Source organism: Stigmatopora argus, chromosome 3 (assembly GCF_051989625.1).
Source record: "Stigmatopora argus isolate UIUO_Sarg chromosome 3, RoL_Sarg_1.0, whole genome shotgun sequence".
Lineage (NCBI taxonomy): Eukaryota > Metazoa > Chordata > Actinopteri > Syngnathiformes > Syngnathidae > Stigmatopora > Stigmatopora argus.
In genome coordinates, this window is record NC_135389.1 from 10,802,253 (window position 1) to 10,815,015 (window position 12,763).

A 12,763-nucleotide genomic window follows, 5' to 3' on the forward strand; every position below is an offset into this window, starting at 1 on the left:
GAGGCTACTTGCAAATTATGGAGCTGTATGGGGATGAAAGAGGCTACATGAACATTTCTTCTATGATTTAGGATGCATTTCATCTTCTGGCACCGCACATCAGTCACTAGATGGGTTTTATGTAGAAGGAGGAAGAGATGGGAATGTTTTTTCCCTCCTCTTCTTTTGCCTCATGCTGAAAATGGAGCCTTCGCTGACCACGCATGAATCCAGAGCAACGCTGGCAACCCTGCGGTAAAATGTGGGTGAGGAATACACTGCCAGCTATTTCGCTTTTTTTTCCCACTAGAATAATGACCTTTAAGTAACAATTCAAATGCCAATTACTCCAGGTGGAGACTAAGAGATCTGTGGTTGTACATTTCCACTTGGTGGCACGTGTCTTCAGTTCTGTCACCTTTTGCCTTCATATCAAAATGAGTCACATCAATCTTCTTTTATTGGTTTTATATTACTGTGTTTGATTTTCTTCAGCAAATACAAGCAGTCAGGTTCAATCAGCCTTCTATTATTCACAATAAATAAAATATTGATATTGAAGACCAACCAGTCATTAACTGTTCTGTAAACTGCCTTATTGCCCAGACCAAATTATGGCCTTGAATCTTTGGCTGTAAAGGCCCCCAGAGCCTCTTATTTTCTTCTCCTTATCGGAGTTCCATACGTCCAGTTTTTTGCTGCGCTGACTGTATGTTATACTTGACCAGTGGAGTTGGCAAGCTATGGTAGAAATAGTAGCTCATATGTTTAGAGAATTGTTTATGAATACATTAACCAATCTCAAATTGGTCATTTGTTGCCAGAAGAGACATCAATGTTTTGTCAGCATAATTGTTGTCATCACATCTGTCAACCGAAATAAATGCCGGATGACCAGTTGTACGTTACGTCCTCGGATGATGTCACCAAGCAGAAGTACGAAAAGATTACAAAGAACTCAAACTATAAATGACTTTTCAGGGACTTTGTAATTTAAATCATAACTTGATGACTGTTAATCCAAACTTACAAACAATTCTATCCTGTCGGGAAATGAGAACCAATATACCGCACACCTGGCTGCTAAGCTGCCTGCTAAGCTGCCTGCATCTCTTCGCTGGGTAACATGCGTCTCTTACACTCATGTCAAATTTTGCATAGTTTTTCTTTGGATGCTTCTATAATTTGCTCTTGCAACAATGCAGATTTGTTCATGTCCACGTCGATGCATCTATTATCTAAGTAGCTACAGCATTCCTCTGATTCAGTTGGCCTGGGAGAACAGAATGACATCACACTGCACGACAACATTTTGGAGATGAAGCCACTTGATTAGTAAAGACCTTACTTAGCCATGAGGGCAATGTAGAGCTTATCACAGGGGCACTAAATGCTGGTCCAGAGCGCAAGCTGCTGCGAGGAAATAAAGGGCGATGTGGAGGATCCTCTGCAGCCCCTCAGCAGTGCAAAAATGTTTTTTTTAGCTTCCTGGGCCAGATTCGAAAAGGGTCATCCCGATGCGGCGCATCTGCATCCCTTCGAGTGGAAAGCAACACACACACTTACTCGAGCGCACACGCATAAAACCCTGACTTCAACGCTTGTAAACACACATTGAAAGGTGATAAGCACACAAATGCGCACACTTGACAAGTGACAGCCATGTGCAAGATATCCATGTCTGCTGAGTGGAAGAAAGAAAAACAACGGCTGGTGGATATCAGTCAATGGAGAGGGGTGACAGGGAGAAATAGCAGAATTAAATATTAAGGGCCATGAATAATTAAAGAAGAAGTGGATTTTACCCCATTTTTGTGCATTAATTTATTGATTATTTTTTATGTGTCGCAGCTGTAGCTGCAGTAGAGGTTTTATAGCCATAAAATAGTTTTTGAGGGTTGGATTGATACGTTGAAGGCGCTACCAGAAAATGCACCGCCCGCGACTGACTTTGATCAATGGTAGTATACAACATCACCATTTTTTAAACGCATTAAAAATGTGATATAATTCCAATACAACAAGCGATGCATTATTTTGCAACTAAGGAGAGATATCTTCCTTTTAATGACCTGAAAATGAGTGATCGTGAATATTCCGCTTCACAATGATGAAATGTTAATTTTTAGTTGAACCTCAGCAGAAGAGGCACACCTTTGATAGCTCAGTTGGTAGAGCGGAGGACTGTAGAGGCACATTGCTGAAATCCTTAGGTCGCTGGTTCAAATCCGGCTCGAAGGACATTTTCACCAATTTCGTTGTACCCAGCTGTATTTTGATTTGATTTTGGTTATTCAATATAGACAGTAAAATCACAATATTCTAGCAGGATCTCCACAAATTGGGTCGTGTTTCTCTTTAGCAATCAAAGTTTAACACTAAATTGTCCTTACGTATGTATACGTGTGAGCACAAATGGACTGGGTGTTGACCAATTGCAGAGAACACATAGAATGTTCAGTTGGCTTATCGTATTTGTTTTTCTTCAATTTGTTTATTTTGTTTAATTATTTGTGTGAATCTTTGCTGGTCTTAATCCCTCAAGAAATCAGGGTCCATGATTTGTGCAATGCTCTAGCCAGCATTCGGTATGCATGATCAAAGAGCAACTGTGTGTTGGCTGTAAAAGTCATTAAGGATGGGAGGTTGTCTTTTCAATGCCTCAGAGTGATGTGATGTTTTTTTCTCCACCCACTGCTTGTTTTGTTTTACAAGCAGAGAAAATGGAGCCAGAAAGTCCACAATGTAAACAACGACATCTGAAACCCAGAAACATTCTCTGCTTAGCTTTTTTGATCAAATTAAATGGTGTTTTGTCATGTCTAATCATTGCCAATCTCAGACATGAGGCTTGCAGTAAGAACTAGAGCTAAATTGTTTTACATACAGTCATTGTTTTGGTGCTATTTTTTCATATTTCATTATATTAGCTACATTTTTATTTAAAACAGATCCAGGTGACATGTAGAAGTCTGTACTAATTCGACTCAATAAGTCTCACAGTTCTCATTATCTATCCCAGGTGACTTTCAGGTCAATGGGGAACCATCTCTGCCTGGTCACCAACCAATCCCAGATGAAGGTCTCACCGTATTTGTAATATGGAGTTGTTGACACTAGCTGCTTCTTGTAGTTTATTATACCAGCCCTGGAGGCTGTTGCTCAATAATTGCATTTGACAAATGAGCCCGGACAACAAAATGGCGGGTGGTCAATTTAATTGAAAGCATCAATCTGAGCCTCAATCTTCTATTTTAAGACATCATCTGTTTCCTGCAGCAATGAGTGAATAGTGTTAATCTGACCATTTTTGTTACTGCTTAAATTTTATATATTTTCTGGACTATAAAGCTGATCCTTTTACGCTTTGTGTATTCAGCAGATATGTGGTTTATGTTTTATATATATATATATATATATATATATATATATATATATATATATATATATATATATAAATATATATATATATATATATATATATATATATATATATATATATATATATATATTCATCCTAGGAGTGTCATGTTCCTATCTATTCTTAGCTTCTCTTTAACCATTTTTTATGAGATCGATGTGTCACAATCAGTGTTCCAGTTTGTAAATGAAATCAGTCCACAACGAGACGTTCAGGTTGGCAAAAGTCAATCATTAATTTTCTTCCTTCATAAATTTTGTGAGCATATGGCTCCCTTGTCAATGAAACACTGTTAAAAAATATGCAACATATTTTACTTCTCATGTCAGTAGTTTAGCATGCATCACTGAGAGGTTTGTACATCATGATCTTCCGTGTGAAAGTGCTGAAGTAAAGGTAAGGTTTACTACTCTCCAACGCATCTACTGAAACAAGACGTTCAGTTTAGTCAAATAGGTACACTTTTCTTGACGGCTGATCTGAGTGTTTTATTTTCATTATTTTTTTCTGCCTTTGGTGCAGGTAGTAGTAGGCATTCCGCTGCTTGGTTGGTTATAATAAAAGGAAACCCTGTTTCAAAAAAAAAAAACGTGCCAATCATGGCATGAATTGTACAACATGTTTCAGAGAGACAGTCACTTAATATTTCTCAAACTGGAATTGAATGACAATTGGTGTTAAAAATACTATTAGCTGGGCGTCAATTTTGGAAGGATACGTCAATGTCAATTAGTGAGTTCAATGTTTAACCATGTAGCTCCCAAATGAAATAAAATAAAACAAGATATGATAAGTGTACACAATAGTGACATCTGAAACATTTTGTATACATTGTAGGTAAAAAGCTTTAAAAAATACTCCAATAAAGCACTCATAATGTAAAAACAACTTCATTTCAGTCAAGGCAGTATTTGGACACAATTTACTGCAGGCTTCAGTTCAATGGCATCCAAGTGGAAAAGAAACATAAAAGAACACTCTTTCCTCAAATCACAAATACCAGTAAGGATACAACACTTGGCCAGATTGAACGAGAACAAAAAGGAAATACCTCTCCCGGGGAAAGCACAAGGGGTTAAACCCATTACAGAGACCAATCAGGGATGGGGGAGCACTGCAAACCTCCGCAGTGAGAGAGAGACTGAGAGAGCGAGAGCGTGTGTAGCGGAGATAGAGATACCAGGAGTACAATGGTTTACACTCCCATACAGACAGTCGAATGAGAAATAAGAAGAGCATTCACACACTGGGGTGCTGAGATGCATGAGAGACTGACAGAGATGAAGCCTTCCGCAGACCCTCTTGTGGTCTTCTGCCAGACTTGAAGAGAAACTGTTGGATTACTGCAACCGACCTATATTGTCATCACAGCCGAGACAGGAGGACAACGTGGAGTCTCTGGATTTACCCAGCATGGTGAGTTCGACTGCATTTGGAGCAAGAAGTCACAAGTCCTCAATTTGCAAGTATCGGAATAGCAATTGAATCGAATTGCAGAGGTTGTGGGTTTTTACATCATGGAACTTCTGTAGTTTGTCAATGCAAGCATAAGACTGTTTTTTTTTTGACAAATTTGCATGCAGGATTAATGCAGAAAAAAACTGAGAGAAGGGAAGAAACATTGAACAAAAAAACAAAAGCAAAATAGCATGTTGAAAAAAATTAAAAGGAGCCTTCAATTTTTTTTAAATATTGGAATGGCTTTTATTGACATGAACTGGTTATTTTGCAATGGTCTGTCCAGATCTGTCACAGGTTGTGGTCTGTTTTTTTGCCCCAAAGTCTTCATGATATAAACAGTTCTAGAAGCGCACACTAGCAGAAATTTTCCTTCCGGTTGGAGATTATATGGATCATATGGAGTTTCGTGGGAGGAGCCATCCATGTCGGCTTGACAAGTTTCCTGAGGAATCATGGTGTGCTTGTAAGAGTCTTAGCTGGTCTGTCTGTCCTACATAATGACAAATTGCATAAACATTTCTTCACCGAATCATGTCACTACTGTGCACTTTTCTGTGGGATGATTTATGTGGCCAAAAAATTGACATCAAATTGTCCTTGGTAAATGTTGGGAAGATTTGAATTGATGGAAACACAACGGGCACTAGATGACACGCAGAAACACAGTAAGACATCAGAGTTTCGCTGCAATGCAAATGAGATCTTCCGTGCCTCTCTTGTATTTCTTTTCACCAACACATCTCGCTTTTGTACCGCTCTTCTCCTCATTAATTCACTTCTCCCTCTTTCCCCTCAGGTCATCAGAGGTAGCGAGGTTGAAGGACAGCAAGAAAAATCTTTTTCCTTCTGAACTCTAGGATGACCTTCCCTCGCAACAATATCTTCAGCCTTTCAGTTGGCGGATGAATTCTGTTATCATAAATGTCATGGTGGTCACACGCCATGCCGATTGGACACTCCACTAATCTGCTCCACTTTCCCAATCTCCCGTCATTGATGGTTCAAGCATGTTGAGGGGCCGACGGGAGAACAGCGCTCGATACGCTGGTTTAATGATGCCTCTGGAATCCAGCGTGTGGATAAAGGGGGCGAACGACAAAGGCCTGCTCCATTAGTACTCTCAGGGGAAAGCATGGGCCAGGACAACTGGCCAGAAGCGCTGACCTCGTAAGCACCGACAACGGACATGGTGGAAGTTTGATCAATCCGATTGACCTACAGACTGAGTGAAACCCTCTCGGAATATGAGGTTGTGGAAATGTCTCAGGATCCCGACATGAGCAAGTGGAGTCTGTTTGTTTTGTGTGTCTTTCCCGGGCAGGAATATCACGCAATACCACTATAAGAAGAGGTGTTTCTGACAGCATCAATCTTCTCCTAGCCACTCCAAGATAGGTATATCAAAGGACTTCCGATTATCCTTTAGATAAAAAGTCTGCACACCTGCAGATGAACGGGTGCCTCCCTGCTAAGGAAAAGCCAGCTATGTTTGGTTGTGATGCCCAATCAGACAGTTCCCACACAGACTCGCTGGCCTGATTCCACCAGCCTGTTACTCAGTTAGTCCTGGAGGCAAGGGTAAATATATAACCGGATCCCGATTCTAGGATATTTCCATGTCACCTGAAGTCTCGTTCCCATTTATTTCTCCAGGGATACCTCATGCAGTTTTATATTGTTTATATTTGTTATATTGCATGGGTGTTAATTCAATATTGACAATAAGTTTCCACAAGCTCCCATCCATTTTAATTACAGTTGTCCTCTTTTTATATTCATATATTTTTAACGCCAGTCACTCGTAAGGCAAATTGAACGACTCAGACGATGACAGGAACTAATCTGATCCCCTCACTCCATTTCTAACCGTATGGAACTAAAATGTGGTCTCAGTGTCATCTTTCTTGACCTGAGCTGCAATTAATTATACATGCACATATCAACTCAACATTGACACAAAGTGCAAAATATAATATATATAAAAATCTTTAAAGGCATAATTAGGCTTAGCCACATTGGATAAAAGATTAATTCCATTTGTGTTAAAAAGGAGGCCCAGCATGACTCACTGATTTGAAATGATCCAAATTACATTTCTTGCTTTACCTACATAAGCCAGCATAAGCACGCGATAAAAATATAGAAAAGTCTGTGTCATCATTCTGCATTGGGCAATATTTCATAACCTATATTGGGCTAGGGTACATAATTCATCCATTCATCATCCGTAATGTGCATCCTTGTAAGGGTTATCATATCTGTCACCCGGAATAAATGCAGTTTTTTTAATTGACAAATTGACTCATACAAATATTAGAGGTGAATAGCGAAGGCATTATGTCCATTTACTAATAAAGTAATATCCAATTTCACAAATTACTAATAAGTACAGTACTGAAATGTTGGTAGTTTAGCGTGAATTGTGAAATGATTTACTCTCATGGGCCACATAAAATTATGTGGTGGACTGGATATGGACTTCTGGCCTGAAGTTTCATATTTATGTCTTAATAAAACAACTGACATAATTATCAGCCAATCAGTGCTACGAGTTTAAATTTAAATCTAAATTGTTAAATTAGTTCCAGTCAGCCAGACATTAATGAGAATCCGGCTCATTGCAGAGGTAGGCAAAAAGGGCCGACTCATAGCTCAAAAAGATTCTGACATGTTGAGATTGACATCAAAAGGGATTAACTAAATAATAAAACAATGTGGAAAAACATGAACGTCTAGCACGTCCATGTTCTGAGTTTAAATCTTGTTTGCAGCCTTCATGTGTGGAACTTGCATGTTCTCCCTATGCTTGTGTGGGGTTTTTTCTGACTACTCCATTATCCTCACTTATTCTAAGAATTTATATGCTGCGCTTAAGGAAGCCTCTCACTTGTTCTTAGATGTGAATTTGCACGTAAATTGTTTGTTTTGCACTGAATGGCTGGCAACCAGACACTGTGTGTCATGCGAGATGTGAACAGCAGTATTTCATCGTTTAAAGTCCACCATCTACATCGGAGATTTAAAGTTATTGTTTCCATTGAAAGCAGTATACTTTATTTCTCTACAGTGCGTATGAGAAAGGACAGGAACAACTGTCAACACATATTAAAATGATTTATCAAATTCTGGGAATACAGTAAAACATATGAGCCCACAGATACTGTAAAATATTCACGAGTCACGACATCATTTTCTAGGAATTTTAAGCGGTTTGTGTTTTTCAACCACGTTTACAACGCCATTGTAAGCGTGGTTTAATACAAGATTGACAGTTTGTGACAGGGATACACAGCAGACCCATGCAAAATATAGATGAAATCCTGAGATATAGAGAAACCTGATTGAAATACATTTTGTCTGAGTTGTTACCTTTCTCAATTTCTTTAAATGCAGTTAGCCATTTTAAAAATAAGTCTTTATTAAGCTTTTATTCTATCAAGCAGTTCTAGTGGTGTTATATTGCTGATTTTTTTTGTCAATGGTGTACAATGGAGAAACATAGACATCATTTGTGTTTTTGTCTGCCTAAAACATCACAGGATAATGCATATCATCCCCTGCCCTAAGGAAGAAGCCACCATGAGCAACGTCACAGTTACCGACAACACCGAGCCCCTCACCCGCACCGTGAGCCCTGCGCCCCCCAACCCCTACAGCTATCCCGTTAGCTTCCAGGTGTCAGTTACGGGATTCCTCATGCTTGAGATCGTCCTGGGCCTGAGCTCCAATCTCACAGTGCTGGCGCTCTACTGCATGAAGTCCAACCTCATCACCTCTGTCAGCAACATGGTGACCATGAACCTCCACGTTGTGGACGTGCTGGTTTGTCTTTGCTGCATCCCCCTCACCATCGTGGTGGTCCTGCTCTCCCTGGAAGGGGAAACGGCCCTGGTGTGCTGCTTCCACGAGGCATGCGTGTCCTTCGCTAGTGTCGCCACAGCCGCCAACGTCCTTGCCATCACCCTGGACCGCTACGATATCTCAGTTAAGCCAGCCAACCGCGTGCTGACCATGCGCCGGGCCCTCGCGCTCATGGCGGGCATTTGGGTGTTATCATTCGTCAGCTTCCTGGTGCCCTTTATGGAGGTGGGATTCTTTGCGCAGGGCCACGTTGAACTCAACCAGACCCTCGTGGACAACGTTATCCACTCCAACCAATACTACACGGAACTTGGCCTCTATTACCACTTGTTGGCTCAGATTCCAATTTTCTTCTTCACCGCCGTGGTCATGCTTATTACATACTCCAAAATCTTGCAGGCCCTGAATATTCGCATCGGTACACGCTTCCACGCCTCTCAGAAGAAGAAGGCGCGCAGGAAAAAGCGCCCATCCATGACGGCCATGACACCACAGCAAGAGGCCACGGACGCATCTCAGAGCAGCGGTAGCCGCAACCCGACCACATTGGGCATGCGGACATCTGTGTCGTTGATCATCGCCTTGCGCAGGGCTGTCAAACGCCACCGAGAACGGAGAGAGCGTCAGAAACGAGTCTTCAGGATGTCCCTCCTGATTGTATCCACTTTCTTGCTGTGCTGGACACCCATCACGGTGCTCAATACAGTCATCCTCAGCCTGGGCCCTAGCAATTTGATGGTCAAATTGAGACTGGGCTTTCTGGTCATGGCATATGGGACTACCATTTTTCACCCACTACTTTATGCCTTCACCAGGCAGAAGTTTCAGAAAGTCTTGAAGAGCAAGATGAAGAAGAGGGTGGTGTCCATCATTGAGGCCGATCCCACCCCCAACAATGCCATCATCCACAATTCCTGGATCGACCCAAAGAGGAATAAAAAGGTGACATTTGAGGACAAGGACGCTCAGCAGAAATGTCTGTCTTCGGAGGATGTGGAGTAAAAATGACAACAAGTCAGCATTTAAAAAGGGAAATTATTCATCCAAAGCTATCTCTTATTTGTAAATAACATGTGCAATAGGATTTACAACAACAATAAAAATAATTTATTACTATTTATAGAAAACTGAGGTAGGTTTCATAGATGGAACATACTGTACAGTGAACCGTACTTTAGGTATTGCATGGTTTTTCGTAACATACAGCACATTGTGTTTATACATGATAGGTGGGAAATTTAGAAAGGGAAATACTGTAGAGATTATGTAGTATATACTGTATGTAACTTTATAGTAATAAATTTGCTCTCTGCTCACCTAAAGTTGTAAAACATTTCCTTTTGCCTCTCCAACCTCCAAGTCAAGTGTTTGTGACTCTTTAACAGCCGTGAGATTACACTAATCCATCACTGTGCCGCAACACCCCACGCCCCAAGAGAACATTGACCTTTGTGTCCTCTGAGGGAGAGCTGGTCCTCACACTATATTGAAGGTATAAAGACATTGAATGTTTTGTGATGGTAGAGGACAACTATATTCAGTTCATAAATAACTGTTCTTTATTAAAAACTTAACTATCTGTCGAACATACTCAATTCTCACATTAAGAAGCATTTTCTGTAGAGGACAAAGAAATGGAAAAAGCAGTTGAGTGACAGCAAACTACATGCTCAGAAGAAAAAAAAGAACTGCAGTGTGAGGAAAATGTATGTGAACCCTTTAAACATGTTTTACATTGCTGCATAAATTGAATCTAAAATGAGCTCTGATGCTTAGAAAAAATCACAAAAACCAAAACCTTCTCATAATAAATCATAAAACCAGATGTTTTCATATTTCCTATTGACCATGCTAGTCATTTCAGGAATATTGCTGGATTGCAATAATTTTGCAGCAGAATTTATCCTCATCGTTATGTATTTCTAATCTGCAATGACAGGAAAATGTTGGGTCAGGCTGACTACTGCCAAAGGACAGTCAATCACGCTGAAAAAAAAACGTACAAATTTATGTTAAAGTCGCTACTGGCAGCTGTGATTGCCAGAATTATGCTGTTAAACAAATGGGAAAACCGTAAAATGTTAATTGTCAAATTAACAAGAAACCATTAAAAAAGGAAAAAGAACCATATTTCATGAAATTAATTGTATTTTCTTGTATAGATTTATATACTAGATATTTGTTGTTTTATATCAAAAGACTAAAAAGTGTAATTAATGGTGGTGGCATCACAATGCTTCTTTTTCATTCTTTTGAATATATATGACCCTTTCTAGGTTAAATGAAAATGAATTCCCCAATACTTTTGTAAACCTTATGAGCCTACAAACAGTAGACTGACTTGGAATATGGCAGTAGTGTTCAGACCCTGGTTAAACTGAGCCCTGGCTCCCATTCCATCTGTGCAAAGCAGCACAGAATAAACATTAGAGCTAATGAATGTTCACCCACTAATAGCACAGAAGGGAACAGTTAAAAGTGTTTGTGTTTTTACCATAATACTACTCCTAACAACCCCAATCACGTAGCTGCCATAACCTCATCTCCTAGGTCTACTAAATTATTACCATAGCAATGTAGTACACACATACCAGCAATAGGAGAGGATTTTGACCTCTAAAAGCCAGAAAAAGGTATGGTTTTTAAATGTTTCAGAGATTATCCTACAGTGGTAAGGGTGGTTGTTTGAACCCAAAGATTTGTGTGTTTAATAGTCCAGCACAAGATATCCACCATGTACCCTTTACTGTTTTGCACATTGATGCAAAAGTGTACCACTAGTAGTTCGCAGGTTTCCCTTCATGGTCCGCGTAAGAACACACACACACACACACACACTGTTCAGTTGTATTTCACATTTTATTACAATACACTTACACACTGTACTGTATTGTACTGTTGCAAACTCTCTTAAAACTTTTTTTAAACAGGCACGTAGGTCATTTTCCAATATTTTTTAACTGTGTTTCACCTATAAAAGAGTGATAGTGTGTCCTGGTTTAAGTGAAATTTGTGTAGGGGTTTTTGTCATCATGTTTACAAGTGAATTCATTATACAAATGATAGGTTTTGAAATTAGTCACGGTGTGACATTACACTATCTATACACGAGTGTTTTCTGTGGTCTAGTGCAATACTTTATCTCTTTTCCCTGCCAGCATCATATTAAATATTCACTATAAGCCAACTGATTTGAAAGCCTTTCTAATGCAATAGAATTGAAAAATTTCTAAACTTTTGACAGAATGTGTACATACTAGTTTTAAAGCCTTCAACATGTGTTTGAATATCTAACTAATTCAGACATTAGGTTTGGGGTAAGAGTTGTTGAGGGAGATATCATAACGTGCTGTGGGCGAGGACAACATTTTTTTATTTTACTCATCATGTATATACATTGATAAAAGTGAAATGTAGTAACGCTTATGATTATCCTGCTTTAAAATAATAACAATTGTCAGTAATGTTAGATGAGATGCTTTATTTGTTTGATTGGGCGGCTTTGGTAACCTTATATTTCCCTCTATAAACCCAGACACAGAATCCCGGAATCAATAAGACTAATTTATTCATACAGCTGCCTGCAAATGATTGCGAGTTGTAAAAACCTTCTGTCTTGACCGGGTATTAATATTAAATTTGCGTACAACGTAGCAGTGGGGCTTGTGCGTCTCAATATACACCCCCCCCCCCCCCCCCCCCCCCCCCCCCCCCCCCCCCCCATTGAGACTTCGATACAGGGGCCAAAGATGACACGCTTTTGAAGAGGATGACATCCGCATGCACAGCAGTATACAGGACATGTCGGTAATGAGCTTATTACACCTTTCCTCTTGATACGCAGGAAAATTGAAAAGCTCTTTAGATTGTCAGTGGGTGGGGATGTCGGGACTCACGGATACAGAACCTCATCAAATGCGTGTGTTTGCGTGAGAGAGAGATAGAGAGAGACAGACAGACAAATAGAGAGAGAGAGCGAGAGAGAGCAAGCGAGAGAGAGAGAGAGAGAGAGAGAGAGAGAGAGAGAGAGAGAGAGAGAGA

General features: G+C 40.0%; 1 protein-coding gene and 1 non-coding gene across 5 annotated transcripts; both read left to right on the forward strand.

The window, feature by feature from the left end:
• The first annotated feature begins 2,132 nt into the window (after nt 1–2,132).
• Nucleotides 2,133–2,220, forward strand: trnay-gua (transfer RNA tyrosine (anticodon GUA)). Its single transcript is given in 2 exon segments — nt 2,133–2,169; nt 2,185–2,220. It is a non-coding gene; the product is annotated as a tRNA-Tyr (tRNA).
• Nucleotides 2,221–4,549: 2,329 nt separating this feature from the next.
• On the forward strand, nt 4,550–10,044 carry LOC144071811 (G-protein coupled receptor 22-like). 4 transcript variants are annotated; one of them, XM_077597230.1, is made up of 4 exons: nt 4,550–4,816; nt 5,183–5,324; nt 5,658–6,439; nt 8,401–10,044. In XM_077597230.1, exon 4 carries the CDS (start codon nt 8,405–8,407, stop codon nt 9,722–9,724), a length of 1,320 nt encoding a protein of 439 aa, XP_077453356.1. In that variant the 5' UTR covers nt 4,550–4,816; nt 5,183–5,324; nt 5,658–6,439; nt 8,401–8,404; the 3' UTR covers nt 9,725–10,044. The 4 variants fall into 4 exon arrangements, with proteins under 4 accessions (XP_077453356.1, XP_077453357.1, XP_077453355.1 ...); XM_077597231.1 differs by having other exon boundaries at nt 5,183–5,316; XM_077597229.1 differs by lacking the exon at nt 5,183–5,324.
• Nucleotides 10,045–12,763: the final 2,719 nt, after the last annotated feature.

Coding starts and splice junctions, on each gene's coding strand:
- LOC144071811 (XM_077597230.1), top strand. CDS start 8,405: ATGCATATCATCCCCTGCCCTAAGGAAGAAGCCACCATGAGCAACGTC.